General features: G+C 45.9%; 1 protein-coding gene across 1 annotated transcript in view; it reads right to left on the bottom strand.

The window, feature by feature from the left end:
- The window catches only part of LOC137381126 (uncharacterized), a 184,719-nt gene that overhangs the window by 60,487 nt on the left and 100,948 nt on the right, over positions 1 to 23,284 (bottom strand). The window contains exons 8-15 of the mRNA XM_068053517.1: positions 20,840 to 21,011; positions 17,030 to 17,255; positions 12,901 to 13,113; positions 11,869 to 12,075; positions 4,534 to 4,715; positions 3,749 to 3,881; positions 3,503 to 3,565; positions 255 to 374 (exon numbers count right to left, since the gene is read on the bottom strand). Coding sequence (XP_067909618.1) covers positions 255 to 374; positions 3,503 to 3,565; positions 3,749 to 3,881; positions 4,534 to 4,715; positions 11,869 to 12,075; positions 12,901 to 13,113; positions 17,030 to 17,255; positions 20,840 to 21,011 — 1,316 coding nt within the window. The remainder of the gene's footprint in view (positions 1 to 254; positions 375 to 3,502; positions 3,566 to 3,748; positions 3,882 to 4,533; positions 4,716 to 11,868; positions 12,076 to 12,900; positions 13,114 to 17,029; positions 17,256 to 20,839; positions 21,012 to 23,284) is intronic.

The raw sequence follows: 23,284 nt of genomic DNA, 5'->3' as shown, positions 1-23,284 counted from the left end.
CTTCTCTCAGAGGGTCGTCAATCTTTGGAATTCTCAATCCCAGAAAGCAGTGGACGCCGAGTCATTGAATATATTCAAGGCTCAGTTAGACAGACTTTTGATCTACAAGGGAGTCAAGCATCTTGGGGGTAGGCAGGAAAGTAGAGTTAAGGCCACAATCAGATCAGCCATGATCTTATTAAATAGCAGAGCAGGCTCAAGGGGCAAAATGGCCGACTCCTGCTCCTATTTCTTATCCCCACCTTTGCACCCACCTGCAGTCCGCACTTGAAGTTGAGACGAATCTTTCTCTTACAGAAGAAGTTTCGAGCCTTGATGGAGTTCAAGGAGAGGTCACGTCGTTTCACACTCATCTTGTGATGGAGATCAGTCAACTGTGAGAAAGAGAGGCAGAGAAGAGAATTAAACACACATAGTAGCTCTCCAGTGTTGTGAAGGTGCTTCTATATTTTTAAAGTTTTCTTTTTAAGAGGACTCATATTTATATTGTGGTGATGGATTCATTGGAAGGCTGAGGACTTTATAAATGCCAGACTTTGGTTTGTTGTTGACAGTTCACTGAAAGGACACAGATGTTGTTTGATAACAACCTTTGCTGGAAATCATGTGCTTTAAGCTCAATAAACAACAGAAGCCTTGGTGACCTGGGGAAGATGTTTACAGAGACGCCACATGTCAAGATTTATGGTGGTCAGGAGGTTGACTTTCTGTTTGTGGTTTTTGCTTCTGAGATATTGTTTTGGTTCAGTTAGGGTGTGAACTGTTTTGAAGACAGTTTGTGTTTGGCCTGCCAAGGAAAAAGAAACGCCAGCTCATTTTGCCTGCACCTCTCTAGGAGACCCTGAGAAGGCCAGTGTGTCAGTTCCTCTTTCCTCTTGTCTTTGGGAAAAGACCCTGCAATTCATGTATGTGTTGGCTCAAACTCCTGATGTCACATGTCTCCTGAAAAGCCTACCAGAGGATTTCTCGACATCTCCAGAACAAATTGCTTCTGTAAAGATCCCAGTGACCTATCTCCGTATACCTGGACGTCAGACCAAAAGGGACAACTGACTTCCTTCCATAGCTTCTTTATTTTCTTCAAAAATTAACAAGTATTTGTCCAAAGTATCCTTTTTTTTGGTCTTTTTTTTGTAACAGACCTCTGCAGAGAGAATTTCTATATTTTGTGTGTGCGTGTGTGTGAGAGGAATATAAAAAGGGAACTTTCATATTTCAATCTGTGTGAATGCTTTGCTTCTGGATAAGTCTTGTTTGATAATAAACTAATAATTTTGTTGTTTATGAAAGAAACCTAGTTGGTGTATTTTATTTTGGGATAAAAAGTAGAGTATATGATTGACCGAATCGGTAACTGGGTAATTTTTAAAATATATAATGTGACCTGAGAAGAAGTGGGACTAGAAACCAGTGCACTCCGCCCACCTTGGTCCTAACACCAGTTTGGATTAAGAGAACTGAGCTCACACGAACAAGCCCAGAAAAAGCTCCCAATCGCCAACCCCTCCCTCAAACCTGTCAAAAGCATACTTGAGAGAGGTGAGGGCTTGGGGGCTGGGCCGGGGGGGGAAAAGGGGCTGAGGCGGGTTGACATTCTCGTTTGATAATGGTCTGGAATAGTAGGGAGATTAAAATGCAACAGAAAAAGGAAGGTTATGGCAAATCTAAGGTTCAGAATAGATTAGAGGGTCAAGCTGAATACAGAAAGCATAGAGGAGAACTTAAAAAGAGGGGTAAGAAGAGGAAAGAGAGAGCATGAGGCTGGATTAGCGGCTAACCTAACAGGGGACCCCAAAGCCTTTTCTAAATATATAAACAAACAGTAAAAGGATAGAGGGGGGGAGGTAGGACCGATTCGGGTGCCCAAAAAAGAGATTTTCTTGTGGAGGTACATGCCTTGGCCAGGGTACTAACTTTTCATTTGTCTTCACTGGAGAATGCTGTCAACATAGCAACAAAGTAGGAGCCAGCTGTGATATTGGATAGAATAAATGCAGATAAATAGTAGCCACTTAAAAGATCAGCAGCACTCAACGCAGAAACACTACGTGGGCTGGAGGGGCTGAATCCTAGATTGCTGAGAACAGTACATGTGGAAATTGCAGAGATTCTGGCCTCAATCTTCCTAATCCTCCTTGGGGTTTGATCCCAGACTGGGAGGGCTTTAACTGTCACACCCCTGTTTAAAAAAAGAATAAACCCAGCAACTACAGGCCAGTCAGCCGAAGTTAGTGGTGGGAAAACCCAGGACAAAATTATTGAGCTTTTGGAAAAGGATGGGTTAATAAATGGAAGTCAGCACAGATTTACTAAAGGCAAATCGTTTTTGATGATAAAGTTCTTTGAGAAGTAACAGAGACGGTCGACAGATAATGTGTACATGGACTTTCAAAAGGCATTTGATAAAGTGGTGAATGGTTGTTTTTCAGACTGGATGGCAGTGTACAGTGGTGTTCCCCAGGAGTTGGCAATAGAATCACTGCTTTTTGGTATGCATTGGTGACCTGGACTTTGGTATACAAGGCATAATTTCAAAATTTTCAGATAACGTGAAGCTTGCAAGTAAAATAAACAGTGAGCAGGATAGTAACAGACTTAATAGGACATTGACAGACTGGGAACATGGGAAGACACATGGCAGCTGCAATTAAACACAGAGAAGTGTGAAGTGATTCATTTTGGTTGGAAGAATGAGGAGAGGCAATATAAATTAAAGGGTACAATTTCAAACGGGGTGCAGGAACAGAGAGACCTGGGGGTCTATGTACAGAAATCTTTGCAGATGGCTGGACCAATTGAGAAGGCTGCTACAAAGGTATATGGGATCTTTGGTTTATTAACAGAGGAATAGATTATAAAAGCTATTATACTAAAGTTATACTAAACCTTGATAAAACACTGGTCACACCTCAGCTGGAGTTTTGTGTCCAACTTTGGGCACTGCACTTTAGGAAGGATGTCAAGGCCTTGGAGAGGGTGTGGACAAGGATTTACCAGAACGGGACCAGAGATGAGGGACTTCAGGTATGTGGAGAGACTGGAGAAGCTGTGATTGTTCTCCTTAGAGCAGAGAAGGTTAAGGGGAAATTTAATCGAGGTGTTCAAAATCATGGAGGTTTCAGTGACAGAAGAGCCAGAATCCAGAGGACGTAAGATAACTGGCGAAGGAGCCAAAGCGAAGATGGGGAGAATTTTTTTTTAATGCAGTGAGTTGTTGTGATCTGGAACGTGCTGCCTGAAAGGACAGCGGAAGCAGATTCAATAATAACTTTCAAAAGGGAATTGGAAAATTACTGGAGAAGGAAAGATTTGCAGGGCTATGGGGAAAGAGCAGGGGAGTGGGATTAATTGGATATCTCTTTTAAAGAACTGAAGCAGACACGATACAACACACTGACAACTGCTGATGCGAGGAACTGTGCACAGGAAGACGACAGGCACCTAGAGGTTTGGAGGCACCATGAGCAGAGAGCGACAGGAACAGCCCCAGGGAAATGCTCACCTCCAACCCCAGCTGCTTGATGGCCAACTCCAGCTGTTTGGCTCTGGAATTCATTGCTTCAACCTGTTAAAGGAGACAAAAACAATCAGTGTGGCAGTCAGTGCAGATGAACAGAGGCTGAGGGCAGGCGAGTCAGCATCTGAACCAGAGACCAGTGTCCTTCTGTACCAGTCTTACGTTATCAGGTGCTCTATGGACCGTTATGGCTACTATTTCTTTCCCTCCAGCCCCCAATGAAACCAGTACCTGACTGCAGGCTCGTAAATGTTCCAGTTCCAACCTCCAGGTCTGCTGTTCCGTTTGTCGTTGCTCAATTGCATTCCTTAGCTCCGCAATCTCATCTTCCAGGGGGTTGCAGTCACTGGTCAGACGCAGAGCACTGAAAGAACAGATGTTCACTTGTCATCCAGTAACGAACTATTAATGCACTATGTATTCCTGCTGCACTAGACCCACTCAAGCATCACCATTATCGACCACAATCCCCCCTTCGAACTTCATCTAATCCAATGGCCATATCCCATCCCACAGTTCTGCTCGCCCATCACCCTGTGTGGCAACAGTTCCTGGACCCCCAACCCCTCATCCTTGTTTTCAAAACCCTCCCCAGCCTCATCCCTTCTCCATCTCTATAACATCCTCCAGCCCTGCAACCACACCCTCGTTTGGCGAGGATATTACAGCTTGCAGAACCATGACAGACACAGATCAGTCATGATCTAACTGAATTGACGGAACCAACTCAAGGAGCTGAATGGCCTCTGCCTAAGTCTTATGTTCCCTCAACATTACCCCAACCCCCACACACTCTGCGTTCCCCTGACCCCGGCCATGCTTACTTCCTCAAACTCCCTGCGCCCAACATTGTCAGCCAAGCGGACCCCACATTCTGGAATTTTCTCTGAATGTCCGGCTGCCTCTCCACGTCTCTCTCCCCCTTAAAGGCCCTTCCTAAAACGCACCTCTTTGACCAATCTCTGGTCACCCCTCCTAATATACCTCCTTACAACGCCCCCCCGCACCCGCCGTACCTCAGGATCTCGGTTACGTTGTGAGAGTCGGTCTTGGTGCAGATGAAGGCAATGCGTCCATATTGACCATCCATCAACAGCTGCCTGCGGAGACTCTCATCCAGCATGTCCTTCGCTGTCTTGTCATCGACCGCTCGCGTCACGTTGGCAACGATCCACACGGCGTCACAGTTCTTCAGGTACTGAGCACAAGAGAGCAACAGCAGAATTACAACCAGATGGTGCCCCTGCACCCAACCCCTGACCAATGACCTCCAGAGTTAACACTTCAGGTTGGCGATAAAAGGTCAAGTAACTGAAATGTGAATGCGCTTCTCTCTCCATGGATGCTGCCTGACTGGCTGGGCACCCCCAGTTAGCTACAAGCACAGGTATAGTAGGATAGTGGTTATGCTACTGGACGAAAAATACAGAGGTTTCAACTAATGATCTGAAGACATGAGTTCAAATCCCACCACGGCAGCTGGGGGAATTTAGATAAGTTAATTAAATAAATCTGGAATAAAAAAAATTTTTCTTCTCCCTCGATCTGCCGTTGCACCTCTTGTAAATCCTCTATTTCCTTTTTTTAATCTATGCCCTTTGTAAACTGTTGTGCTGTCACATCCAAACCCAATCCTCTTCATCCTCAGCATCCATGCTCACTCTGAGCTGGAGAAGTAGCACTTCCTAACCTGAGATTGCTGAAGCCAACTGTATCACCCTGTCACAGTCCTGATGAGATGAGTCAGTTTGAACTAGAGATTAAACCCAGATCCTTTCTGAGCTATTCAACTGATAAACTAAGCTAAGTGGAACCTATTTCAGTCAGGATGTTTCCCGTTGCCGCTTTGAATCTTTCATCACCTGGATTCTTGTATGTGTGTGAAGATTTCTGTAATGCATTGAGCAAGGGTACCTTTGTTAGCTCAGCTTAGTTGCTAGTGGATCTCTATTGAGTCAGAAATTTGAAGATTCGTGGCTGAGTACAGACCTGAGCATGTAATCAAGGCTAACTACTACATTTGTGTTATATTGTCGGAGGTGCCCTTTTTCAAATGCAGCATTAAATAGAGACTCCATCTCTCTCAGTTGAATATGAATAATCCCATGTCACTATTTAAAGAGACTGCCCAGTGTCTTGGCCAGCATTTCTCTTTTAATACCACCAAAAACTGATTATATGCTCATTCATTTGCTGATGGCAGGAACTTGCTGTGTGTAAACTGGCCCATGTGTCTGTCTAAATGACAGCAGTAACTACATCTCACATGCAATTCATTGGTGTTAACGATTTATTCAGTGCACTCAGCCACGAAATCCACAGCACAAACTTTGCATGCTCAATTCAACATCACTGAGCCCATGAAGGTATGATATCACCTGTGGCCCAATGCATTGATACCACAGTACAGTAACTGCTACAGCGTGAAAGCCTTTATACTAGTGAAAGTTTTTTTATAGCAAAAATGAAACCACTCTACAACTTAGTATTGCGTTTTGGAGACTCTCTCGAGTTTCAAACCAGGTCAGTTTCCTTTGAGTTCGTCCTGATCATTCTATTCAAGTTCTCTCACTTTTGTTTTGTTGTGGATTTGACTCTCTAAATTAAAATCAATTTGTACTTCTGGTGCAATTTTCTGTTGTGTCCACGTTAACCGTTTGCTACTCTGTCTGTCAAATGGACATGCCACTTTTGCCCGGGCAGGTTGAAGTTTGAATATGTTTGGATATCTTGCTTATAGAACAATATCATATTGGAAAAAACACAGCTTAAACCAGTGCACTTGGATTTTGCCTCATGCAAAATCCAGCCACTAATAACTATTTGTATTACACTTATGTTAAACTGTTCAAAATCTCCTCTTCAAGGAAAGTAAAGTGCCTGGGATGTTTTACCATGTTGAAGACACTTTATAATGCAAGATATTATTGTTATGGATGTATGCAAAGTATAAAGTATTACTCAACACAAACACATGATCTCAGGTGATCCGCACACCACGTGACTCAGCAAATCAGCCATATTTCCCCATGTCATGCATTTCCTGATGGTTGTTGATTGAATATTTTTGTTCAATCCTATATTGTCTCTGAGAATGGAATTGTTGGCCAGTTGACCACTTCACAGCAGCACCTGATCAGTAAGACAAGTGTATTTTTTTTCAGATACCTACTGCATCTAAGACAAACAATTAAGGAACACCTTTTTTTTTTAGAAAAAAGACATGCGTTTCCAGTGTGCGAGAACAACCTGCAGTGAGATCTCCCAACACCAGACATGTTTCCATGGTCACTGGTCTAACATACAACATATGAAAAAGTCAGACTGGAAAGGATCAGCCTATCCCCACACAGTTACACTTTGTGCATTACGAGATGGACAGTCCCTACCTAACGGGAGCTATGCAATCTTCTGCGAGAGGGGCAAAACCAGATAAAACCATGCCAATTAGAGGAAAAGAATATAGAAGAAATTTTCCTTTCCTTCTTCAAAAAAAAAGCTGAGATATGATTTAGCTAAAATGGACTGGAAACAGCTATTTGAAGGTAAGTCAGTGCCAGATCAGTGGGAGGCATTCAAGGAACAGAGTGTGAGGCTCCAAAGCAAATACGTTCCCATAAAGAACAAGAGTGGGACTAATAAACCCAGAGCCCCCGGATGTCAAGGGGCTTAAAGGAGACAGTAAAGGAAAAAAGGGAAGCTTATGACAGGTACCAAGAGCACAATATTGCTGAAAACTTAAAGGAATATAAAAATTGTAGGGGTGAAATTAAAAAGGCAATCAGGAAAGCAAAGAGAGAGCATGAAAAAAATATTAGCAAATAAAATGAAGGAAAACCCAAAGTTTTTTTTATTATAAATACATAAAGGGCAAGAGGATAACTAAAGAAAGTGTATGGCCTATTAGGGACTATAAGGGTAACCTGTGTGTGTAGGCAGAGGATGTGGATATGGTTCTTAACGAATACTTTGTGTCTGTTTTCGCAAAAGAGAGGGACAATGCAGACATTGCAATCAGGGAGGGAGGAGTGTGAAATGTTAGAAATTAACATAGTATTACGATCCTGTAGTTTTTTTTCCGGGAAGAATGCGGTGTGCCTTTAAGGCTGGAAAAAGAGCCATGCTGCTTTAAGGCAGCAAGCTCTAAAGACTATGTCAAAGAGTGCACTCTTGTTGCCTTGGATACAGCTATTCGGAGACTGCGATTCAAAGGGTACATTCTCATTACCTTGGATACAGTCACTTGGACTGAGCACCAAGAGATACATTTGTTACAATTTAATTTTGAGGAATGTGGGGGGAAGATAAAAATAAAAAATACAAATTGACTATCTTTCAGCAGCTTGGACAGACAAAAATTAATTGATGTTGCTGAGGATTAGTGAGACATTAAACCAAGGCCGTGTCTGCTCTCTCAAATGGATCTAAATGATCACATAGCACTATTTTGACCTTTGGCATGTTTCCGGCAGTTCCTGCAGCCATACTGGTGCCAAACGTCGTGTCCTGCACTCCTTTGGACCCCACCAGAAAGGCCGAGAGGGGGGTTTTGACGACTGGGCAACTCTCAACCTCCATAAATTTGCCCAGGCATGCGCCATGGAGAGGTCACTCCACTGACCACCTCCAGGCGCGTATCCATTGTCTCTCGAGATAAGGAGGCCCAAAAGAAAGAAAGAAGAATTTTGAGCTGGCTTGCAGTGCAAACAGCCTATTCTAACAGAGAAAAACAGACAGACATCTATGTGTTAGCACCTGAAAGAAGAGCTCTCAGCCATTTAAACTGAAGGAAGATAATGTAGTCTGTATTATTATCTCTCCAAATTCTAAAAAAGTACAAGCCAAAATAGAGATTTCTGATAATTTAAACTGAAAGGGAAGTTAGACTGTGACAATCTTTTATAGCTCAAAAGTTGTAAAGTCAAATTGATTAATTTAAAAAGTGTTTCAAGTCCATAATTGTTGAAATTCATCGCTGGAGAAGGAAAGCATCACTTACTGCTGGAATTAGACTACAGACTGTTCTACTGTTGAAGAACCTTTTTTTCCCATCGGACGGCTATGAGGACTTCAAGCAACATTGGACTGTAAATTTGCAAGGACTCTAATTTTTTCTATTTTAAATATTGTTTATGTCTTAGTAGTGTTTAAGAATTTTGTTTTCTAATTAAACAATTAATTTGTTGATTTGGCTAGCCTCATTCGGGGGTTAATAGATGGTACAATTTGGCTGGGTCTTCCTTTAATTCGGAAAGTTTAAAATGATATGTTAGGCAATCCGTGGAAGGAGAGGATTGAGTTAACAGTGCGTTTCTCCCACCACAATCAGAATTGTATATTTTGATTGGGGGCTTTGACTGGAGCGGTCGATCGTAATAATAGTGAAAGAGGAGGTATTAAGGGGTTCAACATCTTTAAAAGTGGATAAATCCCCAGTCCCAGGTAAAAATTTATTCTAGGCTGTTAAGGGAAGCGAGAGGAGAAATGGCAGCGGCTCTGACCATTGTTTTCCAATCTTCTCTGGCTACAGGTGTGGTGCCAGAGGACGGGAGGACAGCTAACACTGTACCGTTGTTTAAAAAGGGAGAAAGGGATAGACCGAGTAATTACAGGCCAGTCAGCCTAATGTCGGTGGGAAAATTATTTTAATAATTTCTGTGGGACAGGATAAATCTTCATTTAGAAAATGATAGATTAATCAATGAGAGCATGGAAGGGAAGGTTGTGTCTAACATGATTGAATTTATTGAGGAGGGTCGATGAAGGTAGTGCATTTGATGTAGCTGATATGAATTTTAGCAAGGCTTTTCATAAGATCCCACACGGCAGACTGGTCACGAAAGTAAAAGTCCATGGAATCCAAGGCAAATTGGCAGGTTGCATCCAAACTTGGCTTAGAGGCAATGACTGATGGGTGTTTTTGTCACTGGAAGGAGTTCTGCAGGACTCAGTACTAGGTCCCTTGCTTTTTGTGGAATATATCAATGATATACAAGTGCCAGGCAATGACCATCTCCAACAAGAGAGAATCTAACCATCTCCCCTTGACATTCAATGGCATTACCATTGCTGAATCCCCCACTATCAACATCCAAGGGGCTACCATTGACCAGAAACTGAACTGGAGTAACCATATAAATACCGTGGCTAAAAGAGCAGGTCAGAGGCTAGGAATCCTGCGGTGAGTAACTCACCTCCTGACTCCCCAAAGCCTGTCCACCATCTACAAGGCACAAGTCAGGAGTTTGATTGAATATTCTCCACTTGCCTGGATGGGTGCAGCTCCAACAACACTCAAGAAGCTCGACACCATCCAGGACAAAGCAGCCCGCTTGATTGGCATCCCATCCACAAACATTCACTCCCTCCACCACCGACACATACTGGCAGCAGTGTGTACCATCTTCAAGATGCACTGCAGCGACACACCAAGGCTCCTTAGACAACACCTTCCAAACCCACAACCTCTGCAACTAGAAGGACAAGGGCAGCAAATGCATGGGAACACCACCACCTGCAGATTCCCCTCCAAGTCACACACCATCCTGACTTGGAACTATATCGCCGTTCCTTCACTGTCACTGGGTCAGAATCCTGGAACTCCCTCCTAACAGCACTGTGGGTATACCTACCCCACATGGACAGTAGCGGTTCAAGAAGGCAGCTCACCACCACCTTCTCAAGGGCAATTAGGGATGGGCAATAAATGCTGGCCTGGCCAGCGACGCCCACATCCCATGAATGATTTTTTTAAAAATTTGGAATTGAATGTAGAGTGTATGATTGAGAAGTTTGTCGACGATACAAAAATTGACTGGTTGATAATGAAAAAGCTGTAGATTACAGGAAGTTATCAATGGATTAATCAGGTGGACGGAACAGTGGCAAATGGAGTTCAATCTGTAGAATTGTGAGGTAATGCATTTGGGGAAGGCTAACAAGACATGGGAACGTACAATAAATAGCAGGACACTGATAAGTGTAGAGGAAATGAGGAACCTTGGAGTGCATGTCCACAGATCCCTGAAGGTGGCTGGACAGGTAGATAAGCTGATCACGAAGGCATACGGGATACTTAACTTTATTAGCCGAGGCATAGAACATAAGAGCTGGAAGGTTACACTGGAAATCTATAGAACACTAGTTAGGTCAGAGCTGGAGTACTGGATGCAGTTCTGGTCACAGCACTACAGGAAAGATGTGATTGCACTAGAGAGGGTACAGAGGAGATTTACGAGGATGTTGCCTGGACTGGAGAATTTTAGTAATGAGGAAAGATTGGAAAGAGCTTTCTTTGGAACATAGGAGGTTGAGGGGAGACCTAATTGAAGTGTATAATATTATGAGGAGTCCCAATAGAGTGGATAGGAAGGCCCTATTGAGGGATCCATAACCAGGGGGCATAGATTTAGGGTAGGAGGTTTACAGGAGATTCAAAGGGAAATTTTTTCACCGAGGTTGGTGGAAATCTGGAACTCACTGCCTGAAAGGGGTGGCAGAGGCAGAAACCCTCATAACATTTAATAAGTACTTGGCTATGCACTTGAAGTGCCGTAACCTACAAAGCTACAGACCAAGAGCTGGTAAGTGGGATTAGGCTGGATAGCTCATTGTCAGCCAGCATGGACATGATGGGTCAAATGGCCTCCTTCTGTGCTATAAATTTCTACGAGATCTGTAATGGTGACCATGAAACTAACTGATTATTGTTAAAAACCCATCTGGTTCACTAATGTCCTTGAGAAGGAAATCTGCCATGCTTACTCGGTCTGGCCTACATGTGAGTCCAGACACATGCTGGACTCTTACCTACCCTATGAAATGGTCGAGCAAGCCACTCAGTTGCATTCAAGGCAGCAGCTCATCAGCACATTTTCAAGGGCAATTAGGGATGGGCAATAAATGCTGGCCTTGTAGGTGATGAATGAATAACAAGAAAGTATGACATTACAGCGACAGAATTACTAGCAGACAGTTATAAGCTGTGATTGCAATACCTCACCCCTTGACAAACCCCAACCGAACCCTCCCGGCAACCAGGGGAGGCATTTAAATTCAAACTCATCAACCAAATCAATCGGCTGTTCAAATCCCCCTGCCCCCAAAAACCACTCCTTGCTCCCCCCCCTGCCCCCGAGTACACCCCCCACCCGGCCTGGTGGGGGGTGGACTCGGGGGCAGGGGGGGAGGGGGGGGTCTAAAATCTAATGCCCAGCTCCCACTCACCCTCCCAGGCTGGGTTTGACACGGAGGGGGTTGCATGGACTGTGTATATAGTGCCCATGATCTCACTCCCCCTCATCAGCTCCAGCTCCAGTTACGGTTGATGCCGGGTGACCCTGCCTGCTCACCTCCTTGGCGATGCAATTCCTCGCAGCGTTGGAATCTCTGACACCAGGAAGGTCGACCAGGACGGCTCCTGTCCGTAGCACTGCAGACCTCGGGACTCGGATGCGCACTCGCTTCACAATCGGCCAGAACTCTCCGCCTTGGCAGCCCCGGGAATCGTCAGTGCGAGAATCGATGAAACTCTGCACCTTGCAGCGGAAATCTCTGGCCTGGAGATTGGACAGGAAACAGAGGAGATTTACGAGAATGGTTCCAGGGATGAGGGACTTCAGTTAATATGGAGAGACTGGAGAAGCTGGGATTGTTCTCCTTACAGCAGAGAAGGTTAAGAGGAGATTTAATAGAGGCGTTTAAAATCATGAAGGGTCTTGATGGAGTAAATAAAGAGAAACTGTTTCCAGTAGCAGGAGGGTAGGAAACTAGATGACACACATTTAAGATAATTGGATAAAGAACCCGAGGGAAGACGAGAATTTTTCTTTTTTACACAGTGAGTTGTTGCGATCTGGAACGCACTGCCTGAAAGGGCGGCGGAAGCAGATTCAATAATAACTTTCAAAAGGGAATTGGATAAATACTTGGAGATGAGAATCTGCAGGGCTGTGGGGGAAAGAGCAGGGGGAGTTCGACTAATTAGATCGCTCTTTTAAAGAGCCAGCACAATAACGATGGGCCGAATGGCCACCTTCTGTGCTGGATCATTCTATGATAGCAGGCTGGCACGATCACTCTGAGACACCTGAACGGCTGTGATAAGACCAGGGTCCCAATTACAGTAACACAGGCTGAGGGAGCGGAAATACAAGACATTAAAAGTATAACACGTTGAGTCTTGGATTGGAAATCTTTATAATAAAAAGAATAAATCTGATGTCATTCAAAGTCCATTTAGGACCGATATTCAGTAAGTGAAACCTCCGCTGCATCTTCCTTGATTAAAAATTAAAAGATCAGTGGCTCAGAAAGCAATTCCCTTCTCTCCACCCTCAGTGTAAAGGGTCAAATATCACAACTGCAAGACAACTTTGACCAACCTGGGTTTCGGAGATGTTCTCTGTCTTTCCCAGGTAGGACGTGACGTCTCGAATCTGCTTCAGCTCCTTGTACGGGAGGATTTTACCGTAAACGGCCTTAACACGGCCGTACGCCACACTGGCCTCGGAGTTCGGGTCTGGCCGCCGCCTCTTCAGCCGGCCGGCCTTGTCGGTCATGTCACTGAGCAGCGAGAGGAGCTCATTATCCCATTCCTGAGGCCCAAAAATACAAGTGACATAAAGATACAATTAAAAGGAAGAAAGTTTTTGTATAACACCTTTCACAATAACCAGAAGTTGCAAAGCCAATGAACTAATGCTGTCATATGGGAAGCACAGCTGCCATTTTGCACACCGCAAACAGCAATGTGATGATGACCCAGATAATCTGTTTTTGTGATGCTGGTTGAAGGATAGATATTGGCACCAGGACACCAGCTGCTTCAAATAGTGGGATCTTTTACATCAACCTGAGAGGCTAGATGGGCTTAATGTCTCATCTGAAAGACAAGACAGTGCAGCGCTCCCAGTACTGACCCTCCGACAGTACTGACCCTCCGACAGTGCAGCACTCCCTCAGTACTGACCCTCCGACAGTGCAGTACTCCCTCAGTACTGGCCCTCCGACAGTACTAACCCTCTGACAGTACTGACCCTCCGACAGTGCAGCACTCCCTCAGTACTGACCCTCCGACAGTGCAGCACTCCCTCAGTACTGACCCTCCGACAGTGCGGCACTCCTTCAGTACTGACCCCCCGACAGTGCAGCACTCCCTCAGTACTGACCTTCCGACAGTACTAACCCTCTGACAGTGCAGCACTCCTTCAGTACTGACCCTCCGACAGTGCAGCGCTCCCTCAGTACTGACCCTCCGACAGTGCAGCACTCCCTCAGTACTGACCCGACAGTGCAGCGCTCCCTCAGTACTGACCCTCCGACAGTGCAGCACTCCCTCAGTACTGACCCTCCGACAGTGCAGCACTCCCTCAGTACTGACCTTCCGACAGTGCAGCACTCCCTCAGTACTGACCCTCCGACAGTGCAGCACTCCCTCAGTACTGACCCTCCGACATCAAGGGATTCGGGGATAGCGCAGGAAAGTGGCCTTAAGGCAGCTGATCAGCCATGATCAAAATGAATGAAGGGCTGAATGGCCTACTCCTGCTCCTATGCCTGCAAATATGGCTACAATACACTCAGTCCCTTCATCCAAGTTATTAATATAGATCAGCAATAGATGCGGCCACAGGACAGATCCCTGGGCACCCACTAGTTAGAGTTTGCCGACCTGAAAATGCCCCATTTTCCCAACTCTCTGGTTCATGTCAGTTAGCCAATCCTCTATCCATGCTAATTTGTAACCCCCAATACCATGAGCTCTTACCTTGTGCAGTAACCTTCTATGTGGTACTTTATCGAATGCCTTTTGGAAATCCAAATACACTACATCTACTGGTTCCCCTTTCTTCACCTACTTGTTACATCTTCAAGGAAATCTAATAAAATTGTCTACCACTATTTCACAAATCCATGCTCACTCTGCCTGAGTGCATTATGATTTTCTAAATGTCCTGCTACTACTTCCTTAATAATAGATTCCAGCATTTTCCCAATGACAAATGTTAGACTAACTGGCCTACAGTTTCCTGCTTTCTGTCTCCCCCACTTCCTTGAATAGAGGTGTTACATTTGCGGCTTTCCATTCCACTGGGACCCTTCCAGAATATTGGGAATTTTGGAAGATGACAACCAATGCATCCGCTATCTCTGCAGCCACTTCTTTTAAGTGGCAACACAGGTAGACAGGGTGGTGAAGAAGGCGTATGGCATGCTTGCCTTCATCGGCCAAGACACTGAGTACAAGAGTTGGGACGTCATGTTACAGTTGTAAATAACGTTGGTTAGGCCGTATTTGGAGGATTGTGTGCATTTCTGGTTGCCGCACTACAGGGAAGATGTGATTAAGCTAGAGAGGGTGCAGAAAAGATTGAGGGTGCAGATTTGGGCAGCATAGTAGGGCAGTGGTTAGCACCGCAGCCTCACAACTCCAGCGATCCGGGTTCAGTTCTGGGTACTGCCTGCATGGAGTTTGCAAGTTCTCCCTGTGACTGCGTGGGTTTCCGCCGGGTGCTCCGGTTTCCTCCCACAGCCAAAGACTTGCAGCTTGATAGGTAAATTGGCCATTGTAAATTGCCCCTAGTGTAGGTAGGTGGTAGGAGAATGGTGGGGATGTGCTAGGGAATATGGGATTAATGTAGGATTAGTATAAATGGGTGGTTGATGGTCGTCACCGACTCAGTGGGCCAAAGGGCCTGTTTCAGTACTGTAAATCTCTATAGAACTCCATATAAAAGATTCACAAGGATGTTGCCTGGTTTGGAGGGCTTGAGTTATAAAGAGAGATTGGATAGGCTGGGTCTGCTTTCCCTGGAGCGACAGAGGCTGAGAGGGGACATGATAGAGGTATATAAAATTATGAGAGGCATAGGTAGGGTAGATAGCCAGAGTCTGTTTCCCATGGTAGGGGTGACTAAAACTAGAGGGCATAGACTTAAGATGAGAGGGAGGAGGTTTAAAGGGGATCAAAGGGGTAAATATTTCACACAAAGAATAGTGGGTATCTGGAATGAGCTGCCAGAGGAGGTGGTGGATGCAGGAACAGTAGCAACATTTAAGAGGCATCTGGACAGGTACTTGAATGAGCAAGGCATAGAGGGATATGGAATTAATGCAGGCAGGTGGGATTAGTATAGATAGACATTATGGTGGGCATGGACGCGGTGGGCCGAAGGGCCTGTTTCTATGCTATACGACTCTATGACCCTAGGATGCAGATCCAGGGGACTTGTCAGCCTTTAGTCCCATTAATTTTCCCAGTACTTTTTCGCTACTGATAGTGATCGTTTTAAGTTCCTCCCTCCCTTTTGCCTCATTCAGATTTCCAGCATCTGGAGTATTTTGCATTTGTATCCAATAATTAAAGCAGCGACTGCTATTGTTCTTGAGCAGTGAATGCAGCCCCTCCTTTAACAAAGCCCTAGCAAACCTGGAGTCAACGGGAATCGGTGAAAAACTCTCCACTGGTTGGAGTCATACTTAGCACAAAGGAAGATGGTTGTGGTTGTTGGAGGTCAATCATCTCAGCTTCAGACATCACTGCAGGAGTTCATCTTCAGCTGCTTCATCAATGACCTTCCTTCAATCATAATGTCAGAAGTGGGGATGTTCGCTAATGATTGCACAACGTTCAGCACCATTCATGACTCCTCAGATACAGAAGCAGTCACTGTCCAGATGCAGACAGACCTGGACAATATCCAGGCTTGGGCTGATAAGTGGCAAGTTACATTTGCGCCACACAAGTGCCAGGCAATGACCATCTCCAACAAGAGAGAATCCAACCATCTCCCCTTAACATTAATATTGCTGAATCCCCCACTATCAACAGCTTGGGGGTTATCATTGACCAGCCGCATAAATACTGTAGCTACAAGAGCAGGTCAGAGGCTAGGAATCCTGCGGCGAGTAACTCACCTCCTGACTCCCCAAAGCCCGTCCACCATCTACAAGGCACAAGTCAGGAGTGTGATGGAATACTCTCCACTTGCCTGGATGGGTGCAGCTCCAACAACACTCAAGAAGCTCGACACCATTCAGGACAAAGCAGCCCGCTTGATTGGCACCCCATCCACGAACATTCACTCCCTTCACCACCGAGGCACAATGGCAGCAGTGTGTACCATCTACAAGATGCACTGCAGCAATGCACCAAGGCTCCTTAGACAACACCTTCCAAACCCGTGACCTCTACCAACTAGAAGGACAAGGGCAGCAATACATGGGAACACCACCACCTGCAAATTCCCCTCCAAGTCACACACCATCCTGACTTGGAACTATGTCGCTGTTCCTTCACTGTCACTGGGTCAAAATCCTGGAACTCCCTCCCTAACAGCACTGTGGGTATACCTACACCAAATGGACAGCAGTGGTTCAAGAAGGCAGCTCACCACCACCTTCTCAAGGGCAATTAGGGATGGTCTATAAATGCTGGCCGAGCCAGCGACACCCACATCCCATGAAAGAATAAAAAAAAACACAGGGTGGGGGGAAATCAGCCCAGCTCACCTCTTCAGAGAAGAATTCCACCTCAGCCTGATAACTGTCAGATTGGACATTGTGCGAGACTTCGACTGCCACGGCAGTACAGGCCCTCATGGCAGAGGTGGGTAGGACAGCCTCCTCGTCCAGCAGAGCATTCAGCAGACTGCTCTTCCCCGAGCCTGTATCTCCGATCACCGCCACGTGGGTCAAAGGGGGGACTGTCTCTCGCTGCAGCTCCTCAATCTTCTCCCTAGAGACAGTGGGGGTGGGGGAGAGAGAGCAGGTCAGCAACTGTTAAAGGGATAATAGAGTAACAGGAACATTTATTTAGTGCCTTTCACAACCTTGAGACAACAAAAAACATTTCCACAGCAAGTGAGAACATTTCTGAAATGTCGTCACAGTTGTAATGTAGGAAATTCAGCAGCTATTTTCTGCATAGCATGATCCCACAAACAAAGTGATAAATTACCAGCTAATTTTATTTTAGTGATGATAGTTGCCAGATAAATATGGGCCAGGGACAAGGGAGAACTCCACTGCTTTTCATCCAATAGCAGCCGTACAATCTTTGAATTCTTCATGACAGCGCAGGAGAGGCCTCTGTTTAACATCTCATCCAAAAGATAACACCTTCAGTGCAGGGCTCCCTCAGTACTGCCCCTCCACCAGTGCAGGGCTCCCTCAGTACTGCCCCTCCACCATTGCAGTGCTCCCTCAGTACTGCCCCTCCACCAGTGCAGTGTTCCCTCAGTACTGCCCCTCCACCAGTGCAGTGTTCCCTCAGTATTGCCCCTCCACCAGTGCAGTGTTCCCTCAGTACTGTCCTTCCACCAGTGCAGTGCTCTCTCAGTACTGCCCCTCCACCAGTGCAGTGTTCCCTCAGTACTGTCCTTCCACCAGTGCAGTGCTCTCTCAGTACTGCCCCTCCACCAGTGCAGTGCTCCCTCAGTACTGCCCCTCCACCAGTGCAGTGTTCCCTCAGTACTGCCCCTCCACCAGTGCAGTGTTCCCTCAGTACTGCCCCTCCACCAGTGCAGTGCGCCCTCAGTATTGCCCCTCCACCATTGCAGTGCTCCCTCAGTACTGCCCCTCTACCAGTGCAGGGCTCCCTCAGTACTGTCCTTCCACCAGTGCAGTGCTCTCTCAGTACTGCCCCTCCACCAGTGCAGTGCGCCCTCAGTATTGCCCCTCCACCATTGCAGTGCTCCCTCAGTACTGCCCCTCCACCAGTGCAGTGCGCCCTCAGTATTGCCCCTCCACCAGTGCAGTGCGCCCTCAGTACTGCCCTTCCACCACTGCAGTGTTCCCTCAGTACTGCCCCTCCACCAGTGCAGTGCGCCCTCAGTACTGCCCCTCCACCAGTGCAGTGCGCCCTCAGTACTGCCCCTCCACCAGTGCAGTGCTCCCTCAGTACTGCCCCTCCACCAGTGCAGTGCGCCCTCAGTACTGCCCTTCCACCAGTGCAGTGCGCCCTCAGTACTGCCCTTCCACCAGTGCAGTGCTCCCTCAGTACCCAATACACGCTGGCTACAGGTGTGGTGCCAGAGGACTGGAGGACAGCTAAAGTTGTACCATTGTTTAAAAAGGAAGAAAGGGGATAGACTGAGTAATCACAGGCCAGTCGGTCTAACCTCGGTGGTGGGAAAATTATTGGAGAAAAATTCTGAGGGACAAGATAAATCTTCATTTAGAAAGACAGACAGCATGGATTTGTTAAAGGAAGCTTGTGTCTGACTAATATGACTGAATTTTTTGAGGTAACAAGGAGGGTCGATGAAAGTAGTGCATTTGATGTCGTCTATATGGATTTTAGCAAGGCTTTTGATAAAGTTCCACATGGCAGACTGGTCACGAAAGTTAAAACCCATGGGGTCCAAGGCAAAGTAGCAAGCTGGATCCAAAATTGGCTCAGAGGCAGGAAGCAAAGGGTAATGGTCGATGGGTGTTTTTGTGACCGGAAGGCTGTTTCCAGTGGAATTCTGCAGGGCTCGGTACTAAGTCCTTTGCTTTTTCTGGTACATATATCAATGCTTTGAACTTGGATGTAGGGGGTATGATGACGAATTTTTTAGACGCTATAAAAATTTGTCAAATGATTGACAATGAAGGAAGCTGTAGACTGCAGGAAGATATCAATGGACTAGTCAGGGGGCGGATCAGTGGCAAATGGAGTTCAATCCAGAGAAATGTGAGGTAATACATTTGGGGAAGGCTAAAAAGGCAAGGAAATGTACAATAAATGGTAGGACACTGAGAAGTGGAGAGGAAGTGAAGAACCTTGGAGTGTATATCCACAGATCCCTGAAGGTGGCTGGACAGGTCGATAAAGGTGGTTACGGAGACATACGGGATACTTGCCTCTATTAGCCGAGGCAGAGAATATAAGAGCAGGGAGGTAACGTGGAACTGTATAGAGCACTAGTTAGGCTGGAGTACTGCATGCAGTTCTGGTCACAGCACTACAGGAAAGATGTGATTGCACTCGAGAGGGTTCAGAGGAGATTTACGAGGATGTTGACTGGACTGGAGAATTTTAGTTATGAGGAAAGATTGGAAAGACTCGGTTTGTTTTCTTTAGAACATTGGAGGTTGAGGGGAGACCTAATTGAAGTGTATAAAATTAGGAGGGGTCTAGATAGAGGGGATAGGAAGAACCTATTCCCCTTGGTTAAAGGGTCCATAATCAGGGGCATAGATTGAGTGGAAGAGATAAGAGGTTTAGAGGGGATTCAACAGGAATTTTTCACCCAGAGAGTGGAGGGAATCTGGAACTCACAGCCTGAAAGGATAGTAGAGGCAGAAACACACATAACATTTAAGAAGTACTTAGATATGCATTTGAAGTGCCGTAACCTACAAGGCTAGGGACCAAGAGTTGGAAAGTGGGATGAGGCTGATGGCTCCTTTTCAGCTGACATGGACAAGATGGGCTGAATGGCCTCCTTCAATGCTGCAAATTTCTATGGCTCTATTTTATGAGTACTGATGCTCCAATAGTATTGCGTTCCCTCTCCGACAGTGCGGCACTCCCTCAGTACTGACCCTCCGACAGTGCGACACTCCCTCAGTACTGACCCTCCGACAGTGCGACACTCCCTCAGTACTGACCTTCTGACAGTGCGGCACTCGCTCAGTACTGACCCTCTGACAGTGCGACGCTCCCTCAGTACTGACCCTCCGACAGTGCGACACTCCCTCAGTACTGACCCTCCGACAGTGCAGCACTCCCTCAGTACTGACCCTCCGACAGTGCAGCACTCCCTGAGTGTTGACCCTCCAACAGTGCGGCACTCCCTCAGTACTGACCCTCCGACAGTGCGGCGCTCCCTCGGTACTGACCCTCAAACAGTGCGGCGCTCCCTCGGTACTGACCATCCGACAGTGCGGCACTCCCTGGGTACTGACCCTCCAACAGTGTGGCACTCCCTCAGTACTGACCCTCCGACAGTGGATATTGAGTAAAGCACCTTCAACAGGATGAGTCAGTGACTGTCAAAGGGAAGTGTAGGCATGTACAGCTGGACGGGTCCCACTCCACAGACTTGAGCATATAATCCAAGACCGACACCCCAGGGCTGCAGTTTCAGATGAGACATCAAAGGGACGCCTCTTCTGCTCTCTCATCAAAGATCCCACTTCATATAGTGATGGAGTACTCTCATGTAGATTATCCTATCATTATCTCATTGCTGTCTGTGCACTGCCTTATTTCCCGACTTTACAATGGTCATTACACTTCAAGAAAAGTACTACATTCACCGTGAAACACTTTGGGATATCCCGAGGTGATGAAAGGTGCTACAGAAATGCACATGCTTGAGCGATACTCACTTCCACTCTTTCACATGTGCCTCTTCGATCCCCTGTGCCTGCAGTGTCTGTGAGATGCACTGAAGCAACAGCTCGCACTCCCTCAGCTGGCTAGTGACATCATGGTCCGATGTTGCCCACGAACTATCGGAGTGGCCTCCAGGGAAGGGACACAGAGGAGCAGCATTGACAACTTGCAAAACAATAATGCACACAGATATATAAATATGTATATATTAAACAAAGGGGAATCTGGGGAATTCAGCTTTTAACCATATTTATCAATGATTTGGATGAAGGAACAGAGTTGCATATTCAAGTTTACAGATGACTCTAAGTTAGGAGGAAAAGTAAGTTGTGTAGATGGGAGCAGGAAGTTACCAAAGGACAGAGACAAACTGAGCGAGTGGGTAAAACTGTGGCAGATGGAGTTCAGTGTGGGAAAGCGCGAGTCATCGACTTTGGAGCAGAGAAAGATCAGAGTATTTTCTAAAATGTGAGAAACTCCGAACAGTGGAGAAACAAAATTAAAACAGAAAGTGCTGGAAATACTCAGCAGGTCTGGCAGCATCCATGGACAGAGAATTCTCTGTCATCAGAACTGGCAAAGGTTAGAAACGTAATAGGTTTTTAGCAAGTGTAAAAGGGGAGGGGGAGGAAGAAGAATAAAAGGGAAGGTGTGAGATAGGGCAGAGGGCAGGAGAGATGAAGTGACAAAGATGTCACAGAACAAAGGCAAAGGGAGTGCTAATGGTTGAATTCAAAGACAAAGCATTCGTGCAGAGAGAGTGTTAATGGCAGAATTATGAACAGCTCTGTCTGTGACATCTTTACCCCATGGTTTAGACAAAGAACTTGAGATATTATTAGGCATTTCATATTAAGGGGAACACTTAGAGGTCAATAAAGTCCTGTCAATATAACACACAGGTCCACCCCTGAAAAAGGGTATAAGAGACGTTATAAAAAGGCACTCGGGACTGCAGCCATGACGTAACTTGGTCGGTTGCCAATTAAAGGGCTATGTCACGTCACTACCAAATCAGCCATTCACCCATGTTCATAAGTAAGAGGTTTTTGCTTATGATCACTTGAGCTTGAAGTAAAGGGGTAGCTCTGTGCACGTTTATGTGTAATCTAGGATTACTGTGTGACAGTATTGTTGCATTCTGAACTGTAATCTCTTGCTCTTTTTTTTGTAAGTAAAAGGAACTTATTTCAGAAATTTTAACCTCAAATGGTTTGTTCCTCGTGTCCGAGGTCAGTAAACTGACAAGGAAAAGTCTTACATCTGTGAGTTTTTACAAGCAACATTGGGAATGAGAATGGGGATGGATGTGCAGCAATGGCGGGAAAAGGAACTGGTGCAAAACTAAAATGCAGAAGTGGAGGTGGCTCGGTCTTGAAGATTACACGAGGCGCCTAAGAGGAGTCAGAGATCAGAAAGCAGAGAAACATGCACACAATATCTCAATGCACAGATTTTCCGATTGTGCCAGGACGGGAGAGTGTCTGATGTAACTCTTCTGTTTAAGAGAGAGGACAAGAATAAACTGTCTCACTACAGACCCGTTAGTCTAACAGCAGCGGCAAGGGAGGGGAATAATCTCTTACAATCAATCATTTGAGATCAAATTGGTCAGTGTTTAGAAACAGATTCGTTAAAGGTGAGTTGCGTTTGACAAATTTAAGGAGAACTTTAATTGAAAAGAGTTAAAGGGAAAGCAGTGAACAGATTTTTGTGTGTTCAATAATTCTTCCTACAGGAGGGTTGTTCTGACAAGGGCCACGTTTGTTGCCAATCCTAATTTGGCTCAGGTAACCAAATGACTCAGCGTTTCAGAGGGCAGTCAACCTGTGTGTCTGGAGTCCCAGTCGGCCTAGACAGAGTGAGTAAGGACAGCGGATTTCCTTCCCCTCAAGGGCATTAGTGAACCAGACGGGTCTTTCTGACAATCCAGCAATTTCATGATCACAATTACTGAGAATGGCTTTTTATTCCAGATTTATTAATTCACTGAAATTAAATTCCCCCAGATTCCTGATCAACTCCTCCTTCCCGACAGCTATGACAATGATGTATTCCCACCTCCTGAGCTCAACTACCTCCTGGATTCCCCAGGCAACCCAGATCATGAGGACTCCCTGGACGGCTTCGCCAGCTTCTGGTGGGATTTGAACTCCAGTCTCTGGAGGATTAGTATGGACCTCTGGATTACCAGTCCAGTGATTAAAACCACGATGTTACTGTTCACACAGTGGAAGGGGATGGATTTGATGTAGAGTGCAGCGAGGCAGCAGTGGTGGGAAAGAGAGAGGCAGTGAGAGAGAGAGAGACAGCTAGAGAGAGAGAGACACACACAGAGAGACAGAGAGAGACAGACAAAGAGAGAGAGAGCGAGAGAGACAGACAAAGAGAGAGAGAGCGAGAGAGACAGAGAGAGAGCGAGAGAGACAGAGAGAGAG

This window comes from Heterodontus francisci, chromosome 2, assembly GCF_036365525.1.
Source record: "Heterodontus francisci isolate sHetFra1 chromosome 2, sHetFra1.hap1, whole genome shotgun sequence".
NCBI lineage: Eukaryota > Metazoa > Chordata > Chondrichthyes > Heterodontiformes > Heterodontidae > Heterodontus > Heterodontus francisci.
Note: the sequence above shows the minus strand (reverse complement) of the source record. Positions and strands in the feature narration are given on the sequence as shown.